Source organism: Durio zibethinus, chromosome 28 (genome assembly GCF_047325235.1).
Source record: "Durio zibethinus cultivar Kanyao isolate XHJ-2024 chromosome 28, ASM4732523v1, whole genome shotgun sequence".
Classification (NCBI taxonomy): domain Eukaryota; kingdom Viridiplantae; phylum Streptophyta; class Magnoliopsida; order Malvales; family Malvaceae; genus Durio; species Durio zibethinus.
In genome coordinates this window covers 1761705-1773879 of record NC_143189.1, presented here as the reverse complement: position 1 = coordinate 1773879, position 12175 = coordinate 1761705, and the positions used below count along the sequence as shown (strand labels likewise).

The following is a 12175-nucleotide window of genomic DNA, read 5'->3' as shown; positions in this document are numbered from 1 at the left end:
AATTTTATTTGTTTGACTTTGTGCATTTGCATCATTTCAATTAGTGTTTCCATTTAATTCCATGCATCATTTCATTATTATGTTTAACATTGTGCATTTGCATCATTGTCATATAAGAAATATTGATAAATTAATCTCATAGCTGCATAATATTAGTCCATTACATTCATGCATTAAAATATTGAATATAAAGCATAGCATTTCTAATAATGACATAATTGTAATACTCAATATTCAAGGATAGCTCCACCAACCAAGAACCCCACACAATCAACTCACCAATACAACACAAGAGCTTGAGTTAGACAAATAAAATAAAAAAATTTCAATCATCTTGAAAAGATAAAGAAAGCTCAAAAGAAGCTTGAAGGTGAGTTGAGTAAGATTTTGGAGGCTTTGAATAAGTTAAATAAATGGAAGGGTATGGAAGAAAACATTAGCCAACATGACCATTCTTTACAAGAGGTGACTGATCCTTTGCACCCTATTGGTTAGGGTTTACAACAAGCCCAGCTTACATAAGATGCACCACCACAGTAGTTCATATACCTTATAGGGTATACATACTCTGAAATGCCATCAACTTTAAATCCAAAGCATTACTAGAGTTATATAAATCTTGTTTTATTAAGAAGGTAGTGAAACCAATCTAAATCCCTGATTTGGATTATCTAAAAGAAAAAAAATTAAAACCAAAAAAAGGTGAGTCACTGAAAGACTTAATAGCAGACAAAAAGATAAATACGCTCGAGAAAATGTTGCAAGTAGTAGAGAAAATTGATTTTTATGGTTCTGTTGATGCGGTTGGGTTTTGTTTAGTCCTAGATATTAGTATTCCTCTAAATTTTAGATTTCAGAGTTTGAAAAATATAATGGTATAAAGTGTCTAAAGACCCATATCACCATGTACTGCTAGAAAATAGCTACCCATGCTAATAATAAGAAACTATTAAAACATGTATTTTAAGACAACCTCATTGGCTCTATTGCTAGGTGATACATCCAGTTGGACAGGACCCACATTCAGTCCTAAAGTGATATGGCTCGCGACTTCATTAGTTAATATCTATATATAAAAGATTTAGCTCCTGATCTTCTAGCTTTGCATAATATAGAGAAAAAAGCAATCGAATCATTTAAGGAGTATGCTCAAAGGTGGAAGGACATAGCTACTCAAGTTTAATCACCTTTAACTAAGAAAAAGATCACAGTGTTATTTGTAAGAACTTTAAAATCTTTCTATTATAAAAATATGATAGAAATGCAACGAAAAACTTCATTGATATAGTGATTTCAAGAGAAATTATTGAAAATACCATCAAGAGTGGTAAGCTCCAAAAAAGAAAAACCATCAAGAAAGGAGAGTTTCCTAAAAAAAAAAATTAAAGCCCAAGCTGTGAATTTTAATTGACAATAATTTAGAAGCTATGCTTTATATCCACTGCCTGTTCATCCTATTTAATATCCCACAGTTAATGGTATTGTGCAGACCCCTTACCAACCATATCTACAATTAGCTTACCCATAAATCTATCAATCAGTCTTTCAAGTATCTGTATATGGGTCTAGTCATATCACTGCATCAACTTTAAAGCCTAACAATCAAGTGAGTAATTTAAAGAGATCTTAAAACAACCAAGAAAGAGCCTATATTGATCCTATTCTCATGACTTAGACTAAGTTATTCCTAGAACTAGTTAAGAATGACTTGGTATCTCTAATTATTTTAGAACCATTGAAGCCACCTTATCTAAAATGGTATGATGCTAATGCGACATGAGATTATCATAATAGAAATGTTGGTCATTTTATTAAAACTTATCTTGCTTTCAAAAACAAGGTGCAAAGTTTAATCTATAAAGACTTGATGAGTTTCGACAAATTATTAGGGTAAAATGTCAATAAAAATCTTTCACCTGATCGTACAAGGGCATAATTTTGAATTGGACGAGGATGTTAAGGCTGGTTAGATGTTGCTTATCATTTTGGGATTTCTTTCAGAGTAATGTTAGGATTTTTCTATGTAATAAGATTTTATTTTTTATCATTCTAATAAAAGACAAGTATGATGCATTTCATTATATTTTCTCTTTCATCCCGACCACTATTTAATTTTTAGTTTTTTTCACATGTCTTTTTATTCTCATTCTTAATGATGAATGTTTAGATAATAATAACAATAATTCTGAGATTTAATTTTAAGAACTCATTTATATTGATCTGTGGAGACTATTTTAACAAAAAAAGTAAGTTGTTAGCAGATATAAAATAGATATGTTTTAAAGATATGCAGTCATTTATAAAGATCCATAAGTTTTTATTTGTTCAATAGATGATCCTCAAAAAAAGCATTCACGTTTGAGATAAAAAAATGGTCATATTTTTTTTACCATTCATAAAACCATATATTAGTACCCTTTTGAGCCTATTATGATTTTTTTTTTTAAATAACCCCAAACAAGGATCACTATTCATTCTGTGGGGTAAATTTTAAGAAAAAAATACTTGAAAAAAGATAAAAGATTATAAAAAGCCTTAAAGATAGAGAGTTAAAAAAATAAAAAAGAAACAAGAATCCTTTATAAAAAAAATAAATGCCACAAATGATTTGGGACAAAGTAATGAGAATCATTTTGTGAGAAGTAAGATGAAAAAAAACAAAAAAAAAAGTAGTGAAATGATATAGAATGGGGCAAGTGCCAAATTACATCACATGATGAGAAATGATCTTTTGGTTTGAACCCTTTAAAAATATGTTTTGAGCCTATTTTATCAATTTCTTTCATGAGCCCTCACCATAGCCTACATTATAACCCTTAAAAGTCTATTTTGATTAAATGTGAATACTTGAATTAAATGATCATATGTTAGGCTAAGTCATACTTATGATGGAGCAAGTGAATCATGCTATGTTTTATGCTTTTGTGATTAATGTATGGCAATATCAATAATAGATGAAGAAAAAGAATGAAAAAATGAAAAAAAAATGAAGAAATGAAGAAAAACTGAAAAAGGTGAAAAATGAGGAATGTGAAAAAAATGAAAAAAAATAATAAAAAAAGAAAACTTAAATTAAAAACTTAAAAAGACGATTTTAGTAGAAAAACCTCTGAGCTTAGAGTTAGATGAACAATTTAATTATGAAAGATCAAATGTCATCCGAAGATCTTCTGAAACTGAGGTAAAATTTGATAAGCTCAAAATGAGTTCGAAAATCAATGGAATAAGTTTTTTTAAAAAAAATTATAGATTAATGTTAAGAATTGTCTGAATATTTATTATTTAGATATTGTTATACAATATCATCTTTAGTGATCTGCTTTGAATTTGTTCTTTTACCCATTTATTATTTTTACTAGACTTGTTCTTGTATTGATTACCTTTCTCTCAATTCACTTTGTACTATCTTATTTTTGTATCCCCATAATAAATCAAAAAAATATATGATTGCATTATATTTGTCAAAAATTGAAATGATAATCAATGAATGATAATATTTAGAAAAGATTCTTGCATTCATTTGAAAAAAAATCTAAGATAATATAGGCAAAAAAATAAAAAGATGGAAGATGCCTAAAAAGGTGATTTGAAAGGACACAAAGGGTAATCAAGTGATGAATATAGTAATGGATCAATCGATATAACCTATGAGTTATGATCAAATGATGGAAATAATATGGATTAGTGGGTGAAATTTGTTCTGATATTGTTCGTACTAAAAAACTTATGAGTTGTGATCAAATGATAGAAGTAATGTGGATCAGTGGACGAAATTTGTTCTGAAATTACTAGTACTGAGAAGCTTGCAAGTTATGATCAAATGATGAAAATAATATGGATGAATTGATAAAATTTGTTCTAAAATTGTTAGTGCCAAGATGCTAAAAAGTAAATGCGAGATGGGGGAGTTTTAAAAAACATATTACCATAATTAACTAGAATTTTATGACATTAATGTTAGTGACAACTGTATTACAAGCATTGCACTTGCATTGTTGTCTAAATAATACATGTATATAATTTGTTGAATATTTGAATCTTGGTTGGCCATGCATTTGCCTTATATAGTAAACATTTGAATCATGGTTAGAATATGACATCTGCATTATTATGAGAATCTAGATTATTACATTTGCATCATTTAGAAAACATTTGCATCATTATTATGACATTCTTTATATACAAAATTTTGATTTTGATGAAAGATTGAGAATTTTCAAGATAAAAAATTTTGAACATTTTGAGGAAAGCTTTTTAAGATAAGGTTGGGAATCCTCAAATGGAAAAATGTTTTATGAAGAAAACATTTAGAGTTCTAAAGTTGTAGAGCCTTTTAAAGAAGCTTTTTTAATTTTAAAAATTTTGAAAATCTTTAAGGAGTTTTAAATGAGAATCTTCAATAAGTTTTAAATGAGAATCTTTAAGAAGTTTTAAATGAAAATCGTTAAAGAGTTTTAAATGAGAATTTTTAAGAAATTTTAAATGAGAATTTTTAAGAAGTTTTAAATGAGAATCTTTAAGAAATTTTAAATGAGAATCTTTAAAAAGTTTTAAATGAGAATCTTTGAATGAGAATCTTTGTTTTTGAGTGTTAAATAAGAATCTTGAGAATTTGTGTGAATCTCTAAAGTTTTTTAATGTAAATATTTGAAGCATCGAATGTGAATCTTTGAACTTGAATAAGAAGTTTTAAACTTTTAGATGTGAACCCTAAATTTTTTGAATGAGAACCTTTGAATTTAGATGTAAAACTCTACAATATATTGAATGTGAATCTTTGAACTTGAATGAGAAGCTTTGAACTCTTGGATGTGAACCCCAAATTTTTTGAAAGAGAACCTTTGAATTTAGATGTAAAACTCTAAAATCTATCGAATATGAATCTTTAAACTTGAATGAAAAGCTTTAAAACTTTGGATGAAATCCTAAAGTTTTTAAATGAGAAATATCGATGGGAAACACTAAAATTTTTGAATCAAAATCTTTGAAATCTTAGAAGTGAATCCTTAAAGTTAAAAAAAAAAAAAACTTTAACTTTTAGGCGTGAATCTCCAGAATTTTCGAATGTGACTATGAGCCTTACAATTTTCATGCGAATCCCTAAATTAAAATTTTGGATATGAATCTCACAAATACGAATTTTAAAATCTTGCAAATCTGAGTTTTTGTACATCTTTGTTCTTACCAATTTTTGAATTATGAACCTTTGAATTTTAAAATTGTGATTCATTGAACTTAAATTGTGAGTCTTTGAGTTTCAATTACAAATGCCAGATTATAAAATTTTTGAATACTTCAAATTGTGAATCTTTGAAATTTTAAGATTTTGTAATTGTTGTGAAGTCACACCCAAACGTAATAGGTGTTTATGTCTTTGCACAATTCTTGTTTTACAGAAAATGCTCAAAGAAGGACAACTGTAGACACTCCAATCTGTCTGAGATTTTAATTATTTTTGTTTATAAAAATAAAAATAAAAAATTAGGAAAAGCTTTAAGGTAGTTGGATTTGTTTAGGATTATTCCTCTAAAGTTATCAAATTTTGGATATATTCATAATTGAAGTTTGAATTTAAAGGAAATTGAAAGTCCTTTCAGGTATATGGTTATTTATATCAGAACCCTATAAATACACACATAGAGATTAGAGAAAAGACAGAGAAAAATTAGAGAAAAAATACACGCAAAGAAAGCCATGGAATGTGAGGCTTTTTGGAGATTTTTTGGTTTGAAAAAAAAGATTTTTTTTCTAAAACTTTTTTTTGGAAATTTCTAGATTCTAGTGACATTTGAATTTTTCGATGAATTTTCTAGAATTCGATTAAAGATTTCGGTGAAGGTTGAATTTTTTGGTGAACTTTCAACTACTTAACCCAGATTTCGATGAGTTTTTTAAAATCCAATAAAGATTCAACTGATGTTTTTTAGATTCTAAAGAGAGAGGAAGAGAAAAGAGAAAAAAGGGAGAGAGAGAGAAAAAAAAATTTAAGGGAAAAGATAAGAATTTGGTTTTTTATACTGCTGTTAAATGACGTCGTTTTGAGCATTTAAGAAATTCAAAATCCAAGTGTTTTTAACAGGTGACTTGACCCGTAGTGTTTGACTTGCTTTTGACCTATGTTTTGTACTTGGCCCAATCGAGCCGCGAGCCACGAGCCACACCATTCCAGCTACTTCCCTTACCTCCAATTGAGTTGAGTTATCAAGCCAAGCTGAGCCATTTTTTTTTTTAAATTATATTTATATATTTATTTAAAATATTTTTGCATGATTAAAATTTTAAAAAAATTTAAAAAATTTAAAAAAAATAATTTTTTAAAGATAAATACTAATTATCCAATCATGAAATTTTGAGAAATTTCAAATTATAAATTTTTATAAAATTCTTATGTGAGAAATTTTTTTTTTAAATTTATCCCAAATGGTGAAATAATTTATATAAAGTTTCAATGATAATAATTAATATTTATTTCCAATTTAAAAAAATAAAAAAATAAAAAATTTTAATAAAAATTTTAGAATTAAATACTAATTACCCAATTATGATATTCTTAAAAATTTCAAATGGTAAATTTTCTAAGAAATCTTTAGGTGTGAAATTTATCTAAATATGTCCCAAATTGTGAAATAATTTTTTTTTGAAATATTTGACAATTATCTAAAGATGAGAATCTTAGAAATTTCAAATAGTAAATTCTCTAAAAAGTCTTTAAGTAAGAAATTCTTTTAAATTTGTCTCAAATGATGGAAGAATCTAAATAAAACTTCAAAAAATAGTTGTCATATTATTTTCTTTTCAAAGATAAAAAAATTTTTTTTAAATAGACCCAAATGGTAGAAAATTTAGAAATTAAAAAAATTTTTAAATTGACCCAAATGGTGAAAATTTTAAAAATAAAAAAATAAAAAAATCTTAATTATGAAATTCTTAATAATCGCAAATGATTAATTATCTAAAACATTTTTTGTTGAGAAGATATTTCTAATTTGGCTCAAATAGTGAAATAATTAGATATATTTTTAATAATAAAAAAATAAAAATGATTAATTTTTTTTCGTCAACGTAACCTCTGCAAGAAAATAAGTAAAATTCTTGAATGCTCTTGAGGTTTATCAAATTGATGAAGAATTTTAAAAGTTATTTCCAGTATTCAATGTTAAATTTAATATCATCAGACTTAAGATCTTAGGATAATTTAAAATTAAATTATACTATCTTAGGATGAGTGTTGTGAGTATGTTATAACTTTCTCCACACGTAATCGAACTCCTGAATTTAGTTCTGTTTAAAAGGTCATAACCTATTCTTTATGAACCCTTAATCAAGCTTAAGAGCTCTTTAAAAAGATAAATTTATTAGGTGATTAATCACACCTAGTTAAAAAAGATTGGTGATGACTTTTCTTATTAAATTTAACTATAAATTTACGGATCTATACATTATAACACTTATATTTGACTGCAGTTAATTTCAAGTTAATTTTGGCGCTTCACAAAGTGATCCCCGAGCCTTAAAATTTGTTGACAAATGGTACCCATATGTACAGGAGAAAGAAAAATAGGAAATGCACATGATCAACAACATTTACTCCTTGAACATTTGTTTTTGAATTGCTTGTTTGGATCTTTCTTTCTTTCTTTCTCTCACTTCTGTTAACTGGAATGCCTCCAATGGTTTGCATGTTCAAAGCGAATCCCATGTCATTTCAACCCACAAACTTGTAAAAAAACGAATCCTGACATACATACAATCAGTCAAGGCAACGACTACGGAAAATAGAAAATTAGGCAGGGTTCCCAATCATCAATCAGATGCATGATTCGGGTGTTATAATTCTATCCAGACAAACCCTCAGTACTATAGGCTTCATTTTTACTTTGAAGATTATGAATGAAAAATGTTTTTCAAATAAATTGACAGTTACCTAAATATCGGTACAAATGACAAAACAAATTTCAAGTGTGTAGGACCAGCTGAGAGACAATGGAATGCAAAAGCAATTCAGCATCAACTGCGGATGATTTTCTTTAAACCACTCAAGAGAAACATGGAAAATAACATGTGAACAGTTCTTTGAGGTCATGATCACTTCCTGTTGCGTGACGTTGTCTACAAACTGTCTAAAGAATCTCAAACGCCTCCTCGTTTTATATGTGCTAAAAATTGTTTCCTTAAGTTCACTGCTGGATCATACAACGAAAAAAGATGGTCTATTGTTTCACAAAGTTATTCGAAACAAGAAAGGCATCATTTCTGAAGAAATTTATCAAACAGGTTACCAAACAGGTCACTTGCGTAGTATCAAACTTGGATTCCGCAAGTGGTGGAGAAAATAGCATTGAGTTTTTAAGTTTTGCCTTCATTCAATTTGGCGCTTATTATTCATGTTACTGGAGTTATCAAGTTTCCTAATTTAAACTCATCATTTTTATAATCTAGATAGTCTTTTCCGGTCTAGTACTTTGAACAAGTTCTGGACCCAATTGGAACTCGCGGTTGAGAATGAATCAGATCAATAGATATGAATAGAATAATTGAAATTTTTTCACGGCTGAAAATATCTTTGATTGCATCCACCCTCAAAAAATATCGATCGAAAACTGAGGCTTTACTTAATAGAGAAGATGGAAAGAGTTAAAATATAAAACTTATTAATCTAACGATTAAGCAACGAGTTAATTACAACCATTGAAGTGTTGTAATGGAAAGTAACTAAAGAAGTGACGATAGGTAAATATGATGTATACTTTCATAGAAGTATATGTCATATTTCAGAAATGAGTTTTCATGGGTACACTTTCATAGAGGAGGGACTTCATGTACTCTTCCAAGCTAGGAAGGCAGTGGTTTTCATCGTAACTGTACATCAATGGAACCGTCCTTGCAATATTTAGAGAAGCCTTGGAGAAAGACAAAGAAAACTGATTTGGGGAAAGGCATTCACGGTTAAGGCCCTTCCAAGCGTTCGAAATCATATGGATAACATGCTGCCTAACACTTTCAACCGCAATGCCTTGGTGTTCTTTCATGTAGTAATTAACATAGGACCCATCGTGACCATCTTGGTTCTCATCCTACAATTAATAATAAATGTAAGTCAATTGAATCAGAGGACTCGACACTTGGACGTGAAAATATTTGAAGTAAAATAAAGAATTAGTTTACCTTGGCACTTCCCAAGTCATCCCAGAGGCGAAGGATTGCTCCAGTGGATTTGATGATGCCAGGATTGTTGTCAATTAGTTCCACATTTTGATTAGTTAAGCCATGGCCAAGGAGAAAGAAAGTGTGAACCAGCATTATATTGACTCCTGAACTAATTATCCCATTCTCCAAGTACTCTTCGGCCATTGGCAGCTTCCCTGAACCAAACCATTGCGCTTCTACCAAAAAGGCTCTGCACAAAGTGGTCCACTGCAATAATAACCCACCACTGTATTATAACTAAAGCTCAGAAAAACTGAAAAACAAAACTAAACCACTGTAAGTGAAAGATAATTTCACCCGCCCTTAAGGTTTTGATTTATTAACAAAATAGGGTTTTCAAATTTCAATATGTATGAGTTACATGCACACTTACGTTTCGATTAAAATTTCAAACAATCGATGCGTGCGTTGAAAGAAAGAATTTAACTAGGATACTTATGTTTGGCCAAAAAAAGGGATAATTCCATGAACATTTAACATGAGTGAGATCGAGGGGAGTACAATTAAACCTAATAGTACTACAATCCTACAATATATTTTTGATGAACAGGATTCTCTCTGTTGTCAGTTTTTTATACGCTCCTCCAACCTGCTTTTTTTCTTGAGGAACAACAAAGAGACGTTACCTGCTCGCTTGTCTCAAAACTTTAATTATTGTTTTTATGGTTCCCAATTAACGACCCTTTTTTTTTTCCCTCAAAGCTTAACTTTAATAGGGTCAACGTTTTATTTTGGACAAACTTTTACGACAAGATAGATTTGATGAATGTAACCATAGCTAAGTAATTTGTTAATAATTTATTAGATTAGGAATTAAATTTTGATAATTTTAAATATAAAATATAAAATATAAATATTTAAAGAATTAAAAATATTATTATAGATATAGACTAGTTTAGATAGCCTTTTTATAGCCCTTTTTTTAGTTGTTAGTAGTTATACTCCAGTTATATATGAATAGATAAATACGCTATCAGATGGGTGTTGCCCGTTGCAGTATTTGTTAAAAGAGTTTATCAGTTTACATACCGCCTTCCTTAAGGAGTTGGCAGGGTTCCACCCATGCTCCTTGTACACCTTGCGGCTGATTTCATCAGTGATATCAAGAAGAGCTTTGAAGCACAATTTCATGTAATCTGGTAGTCGATCAGTATCAGAGTAATCCCAACTATAAATGCAAATTAATGAAAGAATTTGTTAACAAATTATAATTTGGAATAGAGTTAAAAGATGATACTGAAAGACTTGATGCATATATATATATATATGCATAAATATATATATATATATATATATATATATATATATATATAGATACCTATCGACAGCTTGGGTGAAGAGGGTGAGTTCATCAAGTGTCCCATAAACATCAAAAATGTCGTCAATCATATAGATTAAGGAAATGGGTTTTGTGAGATCAATCCGTTGCTCTGACAAGCTTGGATCAGGGAGGCAAGCCAGGGACCAAAGATACCATTTCGCTGGTTGGTCTCTGGCAAACTCCAACTCCTTAGCTAAACCCAGCTCCTTCCACCAACTGAACATTCGTCAAACATACAAGAAAATTAGAGTTGGCGATTTTTGGGACAATAGATAAAGCTTTTAGTTGTGTTCATATATACTAATATAAATCTTACTGGGAAATCCGAACTATTTCTTCCTGATGCAAGGACTGGACCATATTGAAATCCATTTTTGCTAGTTCTTGGAGGATATTTATCCATCCATTTGTGCCTTGGAAATTAGTAAGCAAGTTTCTGGCTGTGAATCTTGATAGGCTTTTATGATAAGGTTGGTCCAGTGTATTCGTTATAACTCTACCAGAAAAACGGTCCACTTCTGAAGTTCGCCATTTTTTTAGGATGTGGGAACTAAATTCTCTGGCTTCATCAAGAATATCTTCTCCATCTTTTCCCAGTTGTGAAGCTTCATACAATTCAATCAATCCTTTGATGTCCCTGCCTAGTTCATCTCTGAATCTGCCCTCCCTGTCTTTGAACCTGTTAAACACTCCTGCTTAATATGAAAACCATTTCCATAGGTTAATTAAAAGAACAAAAAAATACCGTCTACAAAAAGGTTTGAATTTGCACTTCTCACCCACCTGCTGGGACAAAGTGACCTTCTTGTCTAAGTAATCGAAATCGAAGGGCTACCTCATGAAGATCATAATCATGAACACCATTAGTGCAAGACAGCATATGGTGCTGCTTTTGCAGAACTTTTTCAATGTCATGTTGAAAATGGTGGTCGATGCCTAGGCGCTGGATTGCATCAATCATGGCCAAACCATCAAATGGATCTTCACAAACTTCTCTAAATATACGCTTGAATGCCTCCAATTTATTTGCATGTTCAATGCGAAATTTATCCTGCAAGATAATGAGAGATTTGGCTTTTAAAAAAGGGAGACAAAATAAGCTTGGGAGTCAAAAAGAAATAAAGGGATGAAACTGGGAAAGATCTTATATAAAAACAAACTCACTCTAATGGTGGGGTGTGCATTTCGATTATCAAAGTGTTGATGAGCAACGCTACATCTGGGAATCATAGGCAACGAAGTAGAAGCAATAAGGTTAGATTTGTCAATAATTCGTGAAGTTTTGTTAGTAGCAATTGGAGCATTCGGGGTTGAGAACAAAACGTTGGAAAACAACGCCATGGAGACTACTTCCTTGGATTCTCTATGTTGAGATATAACGTTACGAGGTAGGAGGCAAATATATAAATTCTCTAAACAAACTCACCGTATGTGACTTTTGGCCATCGATGTGATTGATAGCCGCCAAGACGAGTTGCTATATTTTTAATGTTTCCAAAATGTAAGTTTTAATTAAAAAAAAAAAAAACGTGGATTTGAAAAAATATCATGGCAAAACAAAATTGGATACGCAACTGCGTTTTGTGAAACCATATATTCAAGAGCACTCAGACACTGCAAAATAATTGAATCCAGTTAGGAGTGCTC

General features: G+C 30.0%; 1 protein-coding gene across 1 annotated transcript; it reads right to left on the bottom strand.

Annotated features, from left to right (window-relative positions):
- Nucleotides 1–8634: 8634 nt before the first annotated feature.
- Nucleotides 8635–11910, bottom strand: LOC111281010 ((3S,6E)-nerolidol synthase 1-like). Its single transcript, XM_022868571.2, has 7 exons — nucleotides 11693–11910; nucleotides 11312–11579; nucleotides 10845–11220; nucleotides 10526–10744; nucleotides 10237–10375; nucleotides 9166–9414; nucleotides 8635–9074 (listed from the first exon to the last, which is right to left on the bottom strand). The coding sequence occupies exons 1-7, from the start codon at nucleotides 11867–11869 to the stop codon at nucleotides 8772–8774; spliced, it is 1731 nt and encodes a 576-aa protein (XP_022724306.1). The 5' UTR covers nucleotides 11870–11910; the 3' UTR covers nucleotides 8635–8771.
- Between the last annotated feature and the right edge of the window lie 265 nt (nucleotides 11911–12175).